The sequence below is a fragment of the Ranitomeya variabilis genome, chromosome 3, assembly GCF_051348905.1.
Source record: "Ranitomeya variabilis isolate aRanVar5 chromosome 3, aRanVar5.hap1, whole genome shotgun sequence".
In the NCBI taxonomy this organism is placed as follows: domain Eukaryota; kingdom Metazoa; phylum Chordata; class Amphibia; order Anura; family Dendrobatidae; genus Ranitomeya; species Ranitomeya variabilis.
The window spans coordinates 2904537-2920325 of record NC_135234.1 but is presented as its reverse complement, the minus strand read 5'-3'; the positions used below and the strand labels follow the sequence as shown (position 1 = coordinate 2920325).

The 15789-nt window shown below is 52.5% G+C and overlaps 1 protein-coding gene across 1 annotated transcript in view; it reads right to left on the bottom strand.

Annotated features, from left to right (window-relative positions):
• GATD3 (glutamine amidotransferase class 1 domain containing 3) overlaps nucleotides 1-15789 on the bottom strand; it is a 116807-nt gene that overhangs the window by 10480 nt on the left and 90538 nt on the right. The window contains exon 5 of the mRNA XM_077293550.1: nucleotides 11973-12065. Coding sequence (XP_077149665.1) covers nucleotides 11973-12065 — 93 coding nt within the window. The remainder of the gene's footprint in view (nucleotides 1-11972; nucleotides 12066-15789) is intronic.

Sequence of the window (15789 nt, the reverse complement as noted above, 5' to 3'; positions counted from 1 at the left end):
AGAGAGTGCGGCAAGGAGAAAAAGCCCCAAATTACCAGAGAGCACGGCGAGGAGAGACGGCCCCAAATTACCAGAGAGTGCAGAGAGGAGAGATGGCCCCAAATTACCAGAGAGTGCGGAGAGGAGAGACAGACCCAAAATACCAGAGGGAGCAGAGAGCAGAGACATCCCTGAAAAACTAGAGGGTCGCCTGGCTGCATGGAGATGTTCGGAAAAGCCAGGTTGTGACCCTCCGGTCACGTGACCTTTTACCTGAATAGACTGTCATTTTCCTACGCTTGTCGTCACCTCCTCTCTGTGTGTGTACCACAGGTGGGGTAGCCGACCCTGGGAGCTCTGATGTAACATCTGCCATAATCGGAAGGGTGAGACATTGTAATGTGCACCATCTTGGGTATTTTGCTGGGACTATGTGTTATCTGCCTGTTTTGTGGTTCAATAAAGTAGCGCCACACTGGGTTACCTTCACCTTTTGTTGTCTGAACAGTGTTACGCCCACGTTAAAAGGAGAGCAAGCATTCGGAGGGACAACCCCTGGTCCATGTGGTTTTGGCAAGCGAGCCTGGGTGCACGCCAACCCCAACACCCCCCCCCCCAACCCCGTGTCTTCACACAGCTTATTATTCTGTATGGAGGAGGCAGGGTGGCTGATGTGAGAGGTAGATCGCTACTGTCACGATTCCTCACCTCTGCCACCAATATGTCACGGATTCACACCGTGACTGTCACCCCTACGTCACGGATCGGGGTGACTTTAGGCCAACAGACGGCTATCACATGTGCAGGGGGGCTTATCTTAGTTATCCCTCCACTGCTACAACGTGATGAAAAAAAACACACACAAGGTTATTGACCTCTTAGTTTACAGCAGGAGCTTATTTTAGGTATCCCACTGCTCTTCAATATACCACGAACTGCAGGGATTTATTTATATCCCGCTTACAGTTCCACTTGAAACCTGCAGCTCTCTGGCGCCCCCTTTACCCTCAGGTCAGATAAGGTACTGCACCTAGGATAATTAGTCGCCAGAAAGACTGCCTGCTATGTACTGGCTATTGGGCACTCTGCAGCGAGGCGATTTAACTACTCCCGCTCAGGCAGGAACAATAATTATCAATGTCGCCGTCGCTACAACGACTCCCAAAGGCACAGTGCACGGTATTGCTGCCACCAGCTTCGATTAAACGGGTCCGAAGCTAACCCAAAAACAGTAGCGTAATTCCCTTCAGAAGACTTAGGGTACGTTTTAGAACAGGAAGAACGAACTAGCATTAAATATTATACTCCATAAGGTTTAAGGCAGTGTTTATATAAAAATATTACAAGGATGTTACAAAATGAGACAATTGAAAATATGTACAAGGTAATTATAACATAAAGGGATTAAATGAGAAAAGGTAAAACTCACATGTTCTCATTTCATTTCAGGCAACCAGGCTAGTGGAGTTCCCATATGTCCCAATGCATTAGGACTGGCATTCAGGCTTCCCAGGTCAAAACTCACTCTGCTGGGGGCCTGGCAGTGGCAGAAACTTATAAACCGCAGCCCGTGACATCACCAAAAGGGTTGAGTTAAGATCGCCCTCCTCTTTCTTCAGTCTTAGTAAATTCAGCCTAAATTTGTCTAATGCCTATAACTCCGCTACAGAACATGTCATAGTCATAACAAAGTAACTAAAAAGGAAATAATGGCCGCACTCACCGATCTCTTTGCAGGTAACTTTATTAGAAGTCCATCTTCACGGCACGGGGGTGTATGTTACAGGACATGTGAGAGCCGAACGACGGCCGTTTCGCACCGACCAGGTGCTTCTACGGTTAGAACCCGTAGAAGCACCTGGTCGGTGCGAAACGGCCGTCGTTCGGCTCTCACATGTCCTGTAACATACACCCCCGTGCCGTGAAGATGGACTTCTAATAAAGTTACCTGCAAAGAGATCGGTGAGTGCGGCCATTATTTCCTTTTTAGTTACATCGATATGCTAGTTTTTCCTGGCCGATGCACCCGAGATCAGAGGCTGATTAGCGTACCTGTCCACACTCCGGAGCTCAACTCATGAAAGCGGGCAGTGCGGGTTGCTTTGTTCTGTGCATTTAAACTATAGTCATAACAAACCCAGCATTCATCTTGTATTAACGTTGGCATTCTAATGAGATCAAATATGTCCTATTTGTGATGCATAATTACAGAGAAATCCAAACTCTGTCCCTGTTGGACTTGGAAGCTCCTGCTTACAGTGATGGATAGATGCGCCGATGGACTTTCACAAACTGGACCCATCATTTTCCTAGACAAAACCATTGGCCCAATATCTTACGAAAACAGAACAAAAGACCTCATGTTTTTGGAGACTTCTATACCAGTTATAGCTGGACAGAGGGGAGGGGGCGAGTAACTTGCTTCGAGCCTGGTATTTATGGCCAGGGCAATAAAAAACCCTTCTACCATACATTCAGAAACTCACAACAAAGCAAAGAGAGCCAGAGAGAGAAGGGGGATTTTAGCCCACAGCATGGGCTAACAGGAGAAACTAAACTTATATGATATTTCATAAAATATCGTGACACCTCCCCCTTTTGGCCTGCCTACAGAGGCAGAACCTTTCGGTGCTCCTCCATGCGCACCTCAGCAGGTTCACCCCGGCGGGACAGTCCATCTGCATTCCCATGCTCCCTGCCCGTTTTGTGTTCAATGGTGAAGTCAAACTGCTGAACGGCAAGGCACCAGAGTAGAAACCTGCCGTTGGTTCCACACATGGCATTTAGCCAGCGCAGAGGGTTGTGGTCGGTCACCACAGTGAAGGTGTGACCGTACAAGTAGGGCTGCAAGCGCTGCAGGGCCCAGACTATGGCCAGGCACTCCTTCTCAATGGTGGAGTAGGCCACTTCCCTCGGCAAAAGTTTCCGGCTCAGGTACAACACGGTTGCTCTTGGTCCTCCGAGTCAACCTGGCTGAGCACAGCACCGAGGCCAAAGTCGCTGGCATCAGTCTGTACCAAGAACGGTCGACTGCTGTCGGCTGTTTTCAACACAGGGGCGTTGCACAGTGCGGTTTTTAACGCCTGGAAGGCCCCCTCACAGCCATCTGTCCAGTTGACGATGTGGGGTAGCTTCTTCCTGGTGAGATCCGTCAAAGGTTTTGCCAGGCTACTATAGTGCTGTACAAAGCGCCTAGAGTACCCTGCAGTGCCCAGGAAGGACATCACCTATTTCTTGGTCCTGGGAGTGGGCCAGTTCACGATCGCGCCCACTTTCTCAGGCTCTGGCTTTAGGGTGTCTCCGCCTACCCGGTGCCCCAGGTAGTGGACCTCCCTCATGCCCATCTGGCACTTTCCCGGCTTGATAGTCAGTCCTGCTCGGTGAATTCGCCTGAGCACCTCCTCGAGATGCTGCAGGTGTTCCTCCCAGGAGGGACTGAAGATGGCAATGTCATCCAAGTACGCCACTGCGTACTTCTCCAGTCCCTGAAGCAGGAGGTTGACCATCCGCTGGAAAATGGCAGAGGCATTCTTCATGCCGAAGGGCATGACCGTGGACTCGTACAGTCCAAAGGGTGTGATAAAGGCGGACTTCTCCTGTGCCTCGGGGCTCAGGGGAATCTGCCAGTATCCTCGACTCAGATCCATTATTGTCAGGTATTTTGCACCAGCTAACTTCTCAAGCAGCTCCTCGATGCGCGGCATTGGGTGCGCGTCAGAGGCTGTAATGGCGTTGAGCCCCCTGTAGTCCACGCAGAACTGGGTGGTCCGGTCCTTCTTGGGCACGAGAACTACAGGTGAGGCCCACGCACTCTTTGACCGTCGAATCACCCCCAGCTGTAACATCTCATCGATCTCCTGGCGCATAACCTGCTGCACCTGGTCGGAGATTCGATAGGGTGTTCGCCGTAGTGGGGCATGATTCTCGGTGTCCACCTCGTGGACTGCTAACTCAGTCCTTCCAGGCCGGTTGGAGAACACGACCCGGAAGGGTTCCAGTGTGGTTTGCAACTGCAACCGCTGTGGTTCAGTTAGCGAGGCGTTTACCTCCACGTCCTCGATGGACCCACCGGCCTTGGCTTGGGCCAGCATGTCCAGAAGGGTGTCTTCCTCCCCGTCTTCGGGTACGCTGCAGACCGGTAGGACGAAAGGTTCACGTTCGTGATGAGCCTTCATCATGTTGACGTGAAAGGCCTTTCGCCTACCCCGAGCGTGGTCAAGCGTGACCACGTAGGTGACCGGGTTGAGTTGTTGGTGGACGACCTACGGGCCCTCCCAGGCTGCCTGAAGCTTATCCGTTGGCACGGGGACCAGCACCCACACCTTTTCACCCACGTGGTAGGTCCGCTCCCGGGCGTTCTGGTCGTACCAGTGCTTCTGATCAGCCTGAGCCTGCGTCATGTTGTCATGCACCAACTGCGTCAAGGTCTGCATCTTGTCACGGAAGCGCATGACATACTCCACTATGGACACTTCAGAAGGGTTCGGCTCCTCTTCCCAGGATTCTCTTACCAACCCAAGGGGTCCCCGGACTCGCCTGCCGTACAGGAGCTCGAAGGGGGAGAACCCCGTCGAGGCCTGTGGAACCTCTCGGTAAGCGAACAGCAGGTGTGGGAGGTACCGCTCCCAGTCGCGCCCTTGTGTCTCAACCAGCATGCGTAGCATCTGTTTGAGGGTACCATTGAAGCGTTCACACAAGCCATTGGTCTGTGGGTGATACGCACTCGATACCAGGTGCTTCACCTGCATTCTCTTACAGAGAGCCTCCATTAGGCGAGACATGAATTGGGTCCCTTGATCAGTAAGCATCTCCCTGGGAAATCCTACACGTGCAAAGATAGCCAACAGGGCATCCGCCACCTTATCTGCCCTAGTTGACAGAGCTACTGCCTCTGGGTACCGGGTAGCGTAGTCTACCACAGTAAGGATATATCGCTTTCCAGAGCTGCTGGGGACGGCCAGCGGGCCCACAATGTCCACCGCGATCCTCTGGAAAGGCTCCTCTATCACTGGCAAAGGGATCAGGGGAGCCTTAAGAGCAGGCCCCGCCTTCCCCACTCTTTGACAGGTGATACAGGAGCGGCAGTAGTTTGACACATCTGTCCCCATCTTAGGCCAATAGAAGTGTTGAGACAGCCGGGCCTTTGTTTTGCTGATCCCCAAGTGTCCAGCTAGCGGGATCTCATGGGCAATCCGTAACAACTCACCCCGGAATTGCTGCGGGACGACCAGCTGTCTTCCCTCAACCACTCCTTTTGTGATTCTCCGGGTACTGTCTCCCGGTACAACCTTCCTCGTTCCCAGAACACCCTCTCCTTATCATTCTTGGAGATGGTCGTCTTGGCGAGTTGTCTCAAACTCTCTAGGCTCGCATCTGTGTGCAGAGCGGCCTGAAACTCCTGGCTAGGGGAAGCCAGAAGCGACGTCAGGGTCCCTTCCCCACGGGAACCCTCTGGGACCTGCTCTGGGTCCACCTCTGGTTCAGTCACAATGATGACTGAGGAGGGTCCGGAAGGCAAACAGTTATCTGCGTTCCGGGCACTCTGACTGCGGGTGACAGCAGCTACGTAGGCTGTCTCCCCGGGGATTTCTACAGACCCATCAACCGGCGCTGCTATGGGCTCTATCTCCCCATCCACCCCCATTACATCAGGAGCAGTGCTACTTATGGGCCAGTCACCTTCCTCGGTGGCACTGGTCAATTGCATGGCATCACCTTCCTCACGGTTCCCATGTATCTCCCCATTTCCTGTAGCACCGACACTTGCCCCTGCTAGAGGTTCCTCAGCCGTCTCACTCCGCAGAGCGACGTGGCTGAGCACTCCTGTACCTCTGGACACATCAACTTTCACAGAAAAATCATTATCAGGTTCAGTTGGCACAGGTACAACATTTTCACCATCAATCCTAGGGAAAAAATGGTTATCAGAGGCATCATTACTGGATAAAGCATGGTCAGGTAACGCATGCGATTTCCCATCATCATCATCATCACCATCATCAGGGTTAACGAACGTTACCCTTATTAGCAGATTGGGGAGGGGTGTCAGGGACGTAGTATGCAACCAACCTCCCCAAATCAGTCCCCAACAAAACATCAGTGGGCAAATTATCAGACAGCCCCACTTCCTTCACCCCGCTCCCGGCACCCCAATCAATATATACCCGGGCCATTGGCAAGGGACAGCTGATGCCCCCAATCCCAGTGACAGTTAGGGTTCTCCCCGGAATGATTTCTTCAGGCGCCGCCAGTTCGGGTCGGATGAGGGTTCGTTCAGCCCCGGTGTCCTTGAGGCCTGTAGCAACATGGCCTCCCACGGTGACGTGCTGTACGTTGTCACACACCCTCCCAGCCACACCACCCACCAAAAGAACTGCTGCATTAGGCCCTGGAGCCTTGGATGGGGGGTTCTTCGGCTTGTCTGGACAGTAGGGACTGATATGACCAGTCCGATTGCAGAAGTAACACTTGCGGGGTTCGGTGGTAGGTCTGATGCTGTTAGCTACGGGGACAGGACCTCTGGAGTGTTGGCTGGCAGGGGTATTGGCATTGTTTGCAGGCTTACCCCCTCTCCAGCTGGTGGTGACTGGCTTTCGCACTTCCGATCTACGGTTGGCCTCAAAGGCATCGGCAATCTGCGCTGCTTTCGTCACGTCTTTGGGTTCTCTGTCCATCACGAACTGTCGCACCTCAGCTGGGCAAAGATGTAAGAACTGGTCTTTGATCATCAGGTCTCGCAGCTGTGCAAAGGTGGTCACTGACAGTCCTTGGGTCCACTGGTCAAAGTGGGTCCCCAGTCCATGCGCCACATCGCCGTAGCTGTCATGTGGGCCACGTTGGAGGTTCCGGAACTTTTTACGGTACACCTCGGGTGTAAGCTGTTACTTGGCTATGAGGGCCTGCTTGATGGCCTCATAGTCACCATCTTGTTCTTGAGGGAGTGCAGCAAATGCCTCCAGAGCTTTGCCTCTCAGCCCTGGTGTCAGGTATCGTGCCCATTCATCTGTAGGCAGTCGGTACTGTCTGCAGGCTTTCTCAAAGACCCGCAGAAAAGTGTCCAAGTCCCTGTCCTTTTCCATAACAGGGAAGTGATCGGGCCGGGGCTTTGGTATCTGAGCGCTGCTGGGCTCACGGCTGGACTGGGACGACCCCTGCATTTGCAGTTGGGCCATCTGCAGCTGGTACTCCCGCTGCGCTTGGGCCTCTCGCTCGGCTCGCTGGGCCTCTCGCTGGGCTCTCTCTGCCTCTCGCTGGGCCTCTCGCTCGGCTCGCTCCTGGTATTGCTGGATCAGCTGCAGACGTCTCTCTAGGTCATCTGCGGAGCATTGTTGCAGAGCCAGCTGCAGGCGGAGGTCTGCGCCCCTCTGGTTGCCAGTAGTATTCAGTGGTTGGACCTCTGCTGCAGCACCATGTTCGCTTGTGCTGGCTTCTGCAGCCTCTGGGCTCTGTGGCCTGGCTTGGTCTGCTTCAAATTGCACCAGTTCCGCAACCATTTGAGCCTTGTTCTTACCCTGGGGGTTCAGGCCATGGTACGTGCATATCTCAACAAGATCGTCCTTCTTCTGCTGGGCATACCAGGCTTCTCCTTTCGCAGCCATGGTTGCCAAATAAAAGATAGGATAGAAAAACGAAGAGAAAGGGAGGGGATAATTACCAGTACACAATTGTCTCAGGACTAATAAACACTGAGTTCGTTCTCCAAACTTTTTTGCGCAGAGTCCTCGCAAGAACTTTCTGCAAGTTTTTAGTGAGAGGAATGATTGCTCAAACCAAATCACTAATGCTCTAATATCCCACTGCCTTGCCACCAATTTGTCACGATTCCTCACCTCTGCCTCCAATATGTCGCAGATTCACACCGTGACCGTCACCCCTACGTCACAGATTGGGGTGACTTTAGGCCAACAGACGACTATCACATGTGCAGGGGGGCTTATCTTAGTTATCCCTCCACTGCTACAACGTGATGAAAAAAAACACACACAAGGTTATTGACCTCTTAGTTTACAGCAGGAGCTTATTTTAGGTATCTCACTGCTCTTCAATATACCACGAACTGCAGGGATTTATTTATATCCCGCTTACAGTTCCACTTGAAACCTGCAGCTCTCTGGCGCCCCCTTTACCCTCAGGTCAGATAAGGTACTGCACCTAGGATAATTAGTCGCCAGAAAGACTGCCTGCTATGTACTGGCTATTGGGCACGCTGCAGCGAGGCGATTTAACTACTCCTGCTCAGGTAGGAACAATAATTATCAATGTCGCCGTCGCTACAACGACTCCCAAAGGCACAGTGCACGGTATTGCTGCCACCAGGTTCGATTAAACGGGTCTAAAGCTAACCCAAAAACAGTAGCGTAATTCCCTTCAGAAGACTTAAGGTACCTTCACACGAAGCGACGCTGCAGCGATAGCGACAACGATGCCGATCGCTGCAGCGTCGCTGTTTGATCGCTGGAGAGCTGTCACACAGACCGCTCTCCAGCGACCAACGATGCCGAGGTCACCGGGTAACCAGGGTAAACATCGGGTTGCTAAGCGCAGGGCCGCGCTTAGTAACCCGATGTTTACCCTGGTTACCAGCGTAAAAGTAAAAAAAAACAAACAGCACATACTTACATGCGCCCCCCAGCGTCTGCTTCCTGACACTGACTGAGCTCCGGCCCTAACAGCACAGCGGTGACGTCACCGCTCTGCTTTCACTTTCACTTTAGGGCCGGCGCTCAGTAAGTGTCAGGAAGCAGACGCTGGGGGACGCATGTAAGTATGTGCTCTTTGTTTTTTTTAACTTTTACGCTGGTAACCAGGGTAAACATTGGGTTACTAAGCGCGGCCCTGCGCTTGGTAACCCGATGTTTACCCTGGTTACCAGTGTAAAACATCGCTGGTATCGTTGCTTTTGCTTTCAAACACAACGATACACAGCGATCGGACGACCAAATAAAGTTCTGGACTTTATTCAGCGACCAGCGACATCACAGCAGGATCCTGATCGCTGCTGCGTGTCAAACTAAACGATATCGCTAGCCAGGACGCTGCAACGTCACGGATCGCTAGCGATGTCGTTTCGTGTGAAGGTACCTTAAGGGTACGTTTTAGAACAGGAAGAATGAACTAAGCATTAAATATTATACTCCATAAAGTTTAAGGCAGTGTTTATATAAAAATATTACAAGGATGTTACAAAATGAGACAATTGAAAATATGTACAACGTAATTATAACATAAAGGGATTAAATGAGAAAAGGTAAAACTCACATGTTCTCATTTCATTTCAGGCAACCAGGCTAGTGGAGTTCCCATATGTCCCAATGCATTAGGACGGCAGTCAGGCTTCTCAGGTCAAAACTCACTCTGCTGGGGGCCTAGCAGTGGCAGAAACTTATGAACCGCAGCCCGTGACATCACCAAAAGGGTTGAGTTAAGATCGCCCTCCTCTTTCTTCAGGCTTAGTATATTCAGCCTAAATTTGTCTAACGCCTATAACTCCGCTACAGAACATGTCATAGTCATAACAAACCCAACATTCATCTCGTATTAACGTTGGCATTCTAATGAGATCAAATATGTCCTATTTGTGATGCATAATTACAGAGAAATCCAAACTCTGTCCCTGTTGGACTTGGAAGCTCCTGCTTACAGTGATGGATAGATGCGCCGATGGACTTTCACAAACTGGACCCATCATTTTCCTAGACAAAACCATTGGCCCAATATCTTACGAAAACAGAACAAAAGACCTCATGTTTTTGGAGACTTCTATACCAGTTATAGCTGGACAGAGGGGAGGGGGCGAGTAACTTGCTTCGAGCGTGGAATTTATGGCCAGGGCAATAAAAACCCCTTCTACCATACATTCAGAAACTCACAACGAAGCAAAGAGAGCCAGAGAGAGAAGGGGGGTTTTAGCTCACAGCATGGGCTAACAGGAGAAACTAAACTTATATGATATTTCATAAAATATCGTGACAGCTACTCAGAGGCATCTGGGTCTAAGATCAACCGGGATAAGTGTGAGAGTCTCTGGCTGGGAGGAGGAGATCCTGGTTTTGATCTCCTGGACACCCTTACAGGACCCAAAGTCTCTGCATTTCCCAAAACAAAATTGGGACAGCAGGCTAGAGATTGCCACTTAGAAGGTGAACCATTGGAAGGATTGGTCTTTGACCCTAAGGGAAAGGGTAACCCTGATCAAAACTTACCTGCTCCCTTTACTGATTTATCTGGGCAGTGTGTGCATCTTCCCGGAGCCTTTCTGGACTCGGGTCTACAGTTTGTTCTTCCAACTGTTATGGGGGAATAGACTGAACCTGGTCAAGAGGGGGTTACTTACCATATGAGGAGACTTGGAGGGTTGGGTATGGTCAAACCTGTGGTATTCCTTGTGGATACCTACATTAAGATCAATATTGCAAACCTCTGGAAAGCTCCTCTGTGGGTATTCTCCTGTAGGGGATGGTTTCAGCCTTTCTTACAGGAATGGGAGACAGGAGAGCAAGTGAAGGATGTTCGCACACCAAATAGACATCTTCCCACTTACGCTACCTTGGTTCTGAAGGTAATTCGCCGGTGGGGTTTGGGAATATGGGAGATCAGGACTCTGCCAAGGAAACTCCTTGACAATACGGTTCTGTTGACCCATTTCCAGAGGCCTCTGGTGCTCAGGGACTGCCCAAGTCGGGATCTTGGGGTGGTTTGCATTTTTTTAATTCCATCAGGATCCCCTCGAAGTTTTGGAACTTGGCTTGGCGCTGCTTCCATGGGAAACTGTGTGTGAGGGACAATCTGAAGTGTAGGAGCTCTGAGGACAGGAACGGTCCCTGGGAGCATTGTGGTACCGTGCTGGAAAGCATGGACCACCTCCTGCTTCATTGTCCCTTCAAAAAAGAGGTGTACAACAGGGTGGGCGCCTCCATTGGCTGGTCTCGGCTGGCTGGTCTCTCCTATGCGGAATGGGCCTATGGAGCATTCGGAGACCTTGGTGGTCGGGACCGTGGCACCTAATTTCTAGTTAGCGCAGTGGGTAGGTATCACACGTGGAAAGCGCAGTGCTTAGTATCGACGCAACGAAAAATCCTCCCAGTGGATGATGTGTTTAGGACCATACTCGGTGACCTGGTGAAGGTGCGCTCTCTGGAGCATGGGAGACTGGGCACACGGAGGGCCGCTCTCCTCTGGAGGGGCTTTTCTTTTAGTGTGCCCTAGTCTGGTCATCTCCTTTCCTGGTGGTGGGCTGCTGCTGACACTGTAGATTTTTGTTTTGTTTGATTATACAGTGATGTAGGGCTGCAGGCGCCGAACTTGGGCTTCGTGATTTATGGTTATTGTGGTGTGTGCTGCTGTATATAATGTATATATTGTATATGGGGATATAGATTTGGGTGTAGGTGTTAGGTGGTGGGAAAAGGGGAGAGGTGGGTTTATCTTGTGGGACTATGGGATTCTGGGGTGTTTGGGGGAAAATCTGGCCCTGCCTGATCTGGCCTATGGACATTGGACATGAACTGAGGCATGAGACGCAGGACCAGCTCTCAGGTCAGTGCGGGGGGTTGGGAATGGTGCGCTTGAGTGTGGGGTGGTGGTTAGCTTAGTATTGTATATACTTGTTTGGTTTGTGGCTATTTTATTTAAAATTAAAAAATAAATTTTAAAAATAAGTTTATGTATATAGTTTTAGTTTGCCATTGTTTATTTTATTTGTTTGTTATTATTTTTTTGGTGACCGGACCAGAAGGTGTAAGTACTTAATGTTAGTTATTATTAGTTATTATTCTGTATATATAATATGTGTGAGAGGAGAGGATGAACGGCTGGACCAGTGTTCATTATACAGATTATTTTCTGGCTGATATTTCTGTTTTATTTCTGTTATTATTATTGTTATGTTTTTCATTTTTATAATAAAAGATCTACAGTGGCGGCACTATTTGCATCCCGTATACGTGGTGTATATATTGGGGTTCGGGGTGTGGATGGCTCTCGCTGGGACTCACCCTATTGGCTTCTTTGCGGTGTTGAACTCCTGGATGACTCTCTGGACGTCGTCATGGACATTACAGGATTCTCCGTCTACTGCAAACGATGAGCTGAAATATAAAGGACCAATCAGCATCAGTGACTCTGCCCCGCCCCCATCTGATGACATCACCTGGCGAGAACATCTCAGGTGGCGCTGTGATAATCCCACAAGAACAACGAGGCAGAGAAGGAATCTTATTACAGCTCGAGAAACAGAAACATGTGAGAAAAGGAAGGAAGACGACGCCAGGAAGGGAGCAGGAGGCCGCCCATGTCGCCCCGAGGCCGCTCACGTTACCCTGAGGCCACCCACGTCGCCCTGAGGTCGCCCCGAGGCCGCTCACGTTATCCTGAGGCCGCCCATGTCGCCCCGAGGCCGCTCACGTTACCCTGAGGCCACCCACGTCACCCCGAGGCCGCTCACGTCACCTCGAGACCACCCACGTCGCCCCGAGGCCGCTCACGTTACCCTGAAGCTGCTCACGTCACCCTGAGGTCGCCCACATCGCCCTGAGGCCGCTCACGTCACCCCGAAGCCACCAACATCGCCCCGAGGCCGCTCACGTTATCCTGAGGCCACCAACATCGCCCTGAGGCCGTTCACGTCGCCCTGAGGCCGCCCATGTCACCCCGAGGTCACCCCGAGGCCGCTCACGTTATCCTGAGGCCGCCCACGTCACCCCGAGGCCACCCACGTCTCCCCGAGGCCGCCCACGTCACCCCGAGACCACCAATATCGGCCTGAGGCCGCCCACCTCGCCCCGAGGCCACTCACGTTACCCTGAGGCCGCCCATGTCACTCCGAGGCCGCTCAAGTCGCCTCGAGGCAGCTCATGTCACCCCGAGGCTGCTCACCTTACCCTGAGGCTGCCCATGTCGCCTCGAGGCCACTCACGTCACCCTGAGGCCGCCCACGTCGCCCCAAAGCCGTTCACGTCGCCCTGAGGCCGCCATGTCACCCCGAGGCCGCTCAAGTCGCCTCGAGGCAGCTCACTTCACCCCGAGGCTGCTCACGTTACCATGAGGCCGCTCACGTTACCCTGAGACTGCCCACGTCGCCCCGAGGCCACTCACATCACCCTGAGGCCGCCCACCTCGCCCCGAGGCCGTTTATGTCGCCCTGAGGCCGCCTATGTCACCCCGAGGCTGCTCGAGTCGCCTCGAGGCAGCTCACATCACCCAGAGGCCGCTCACCTTACCCTGAGGCTGCTCACGTCACCCTGAGGTCGCCCACATCACCCTGAGGCCGCTCACGTAACCCCGAGGCCACCAACATCGCCCTGAGGCTATTCAAGTCGCCCTGAGGCCGCCCACATCACCCTGAGGTTGCTCACGTCACCCTGAGGGTGGCGACATCACCCAAAGGCCACTTACGTCACTCAGAGGCAGAGCAAAAAGCCCAAAGACAACTCACATCCCCCAGAGACCCCACAACTCACACAGTTGTGGCTGATCACATCCCACAGAGGCCACTGGCGTCACCCAGAGGCAGCACATGTCCCCCAGAACCGCTCACTTCCCTAGAGGCGTCGCACGTCGCTAGGGGCTGTGTACGTCACCCAGAGGCTGCGCACGTCGCTAGGGGCTGTGTACGTCACCCAGAGGCTGCGCACGTCGCTAGGGGCCGTGTACGTCACCCAGAGGCTGCGCACGTCGCTAGGGGGTGTGTACGTCACCCAGAGGCTGCGCACGTCGCTAGGGGCTGTGTACGTCACCCAGAGGCTGCACACGTTGCTAGGGGCTGTGTACGTCACCCAGAGGCTGCACATGTTGCATGGGGCTGTGCACGTCACCCAGAGGCTGCACATGTTGCTAGGGGCTGTGTACGTCACCCAGAGGCTGCGCACGTCTCTAGGGGGTGTGTACGTCACCCAGAGGCTGTGCACGTCGCTAGAGGCTGTGTACGTCACCCAGAGGCTGTGCACGTCGCTAGGGGCTGTGTACGTCACCCAGAGGCTGCGCACGTCGCTAGGGGCTGTGTACGTCACCCAGAGGCTGCGCACGTCGCTAGGGGCCGTGTACGTCACCCAGAGGCTGCGCACGTCGCTAGGGGGTGTGTACGTCACCCAGAGGCTGCGCACGTCGCTAGGGGCTGTGTACGTCACCCAGAGGCTGCACACGTTGCTAGGGGCTGTGTACGTCACCCAGAGGCTGCACATGTTGCATGGGGCTGTGCACGTCACCCAGAGGCTGCACATGTTGCTAGGGGCTGTGTACGTCACCCAGAGGCTGCGCACGTCTCTAGGGGGTGTGTACGTCACCCAGAGGCTGTGCACGTCGCTAGAGGCTGTGTACGTCACCCAGAGGCTGCGAACGTCGCTAGGGGGTGTGTACGTCACCCAGAGGCTGCGCATGTCACTAGGGGCCGTGTACGTCACCCAGAGGCTGCGCACGTCTCTAGGGGGTGTGTACGTCACCCAGAGGCTGCGCACGTCTCTAGGGGGTGTGTACGTCACCCAGAGGCTGCACACGTTGCTAGGGGCTGTGCATGTCGCCCAGAGGCTGCGCATGTCACTAGGGGCTGTGCACGTCACCCAGAGGCTGCGCACGTCACTAGGGGCTGTGCATGCCATTCTTTTAAGACAGATTACCTAATGTGAGAAATCAACGAAAAGAAAGAAAAAACTTGAGAGGCAGAATCTACCAGAAAATATCATGTGAAAGAAGCGTCTGTCAGGAGATCGCAGCAGAAGTGAGAGTGCTGCCGACTGTACATAAGCAGCGAGTAGCACTCAGAAGCACATTACATAAAGTGCTGCCGACTGTACATATAACCAGCGAGCAGCACTCAGAAGCACAGTACATAAAGTGCTGCCTACTGTACATATAAGCAGCGAGCAGCACAGTACTGCCGACTGTATATAAGCAACGAGCAGCACTTAGAAGCACATTACATAAAGTGCTGCCGACTGTACATAAGCAGCAAGCAGCACTCAGAAGCACAGTACATAACGTGCTGCTGACTGTACATAAGCAGCGAGCAGCACTCAGAAGCACATTACATAAAGTGCTGCCGACTGTACATAAGCAGCAAGCAGCACGCAAAAGCACGTTAACTAAAGTGCTGCTGACTGCACATAAGCAGCGAGCAGCACTCAGAAGCACATTACATAAAATGCTGCCGACTGTACATAAGCAGCGAGCAGCACTCAAGAGCATGTTAACTAAAGTGCTGCCGACTGCACATAAGCAGCGAGCAGCACTAAGAAGCACATTACATAAAATGCTGCCGACTGCACATAAGCAGCGAGCAGCACTTAGAAGCACATTACATAAAGTGCTGCTGACTGCACATAAGCAGCGAGCAGCACTCAAAAGCACATTAACTAAAGTGCTGCCGACTGCACATAAGCAGCGAGCAGCACTCAAAAGCACGTTAACTAATGTGCTGCCGACTGTACATAAGCAGCGAGCAGCACTTAGAAGCACATTACATAAAGTGCTGCCAACTGCACATAAGCAGCTAGCAGCACTCAAAAGCACGTTAACTAAAGTGCTGCCGACTGCACATAAGCAGCAAGCAGCACTTAGAAGCACATTACATAAACTGCTGCTGACTGCACATAAGCAGCGAGCAGCACTCAAAAGCACATTAACTAAAGTGCTGCCGACTGCACATAAGCAGCAAGCAGCACTCAAAAGCACGTTAACTAAAGTGCTGCCGACTGTACATAAGCAGCGAGCAGCACTTAGAAGCACATTACATAAAGTGCTGCCAACTGCACATAAGCAGCTAGCAGCACTCAAAATCACGTTAACTAAAGTGCTGCCGACTGCACATAAGCAGCAAGC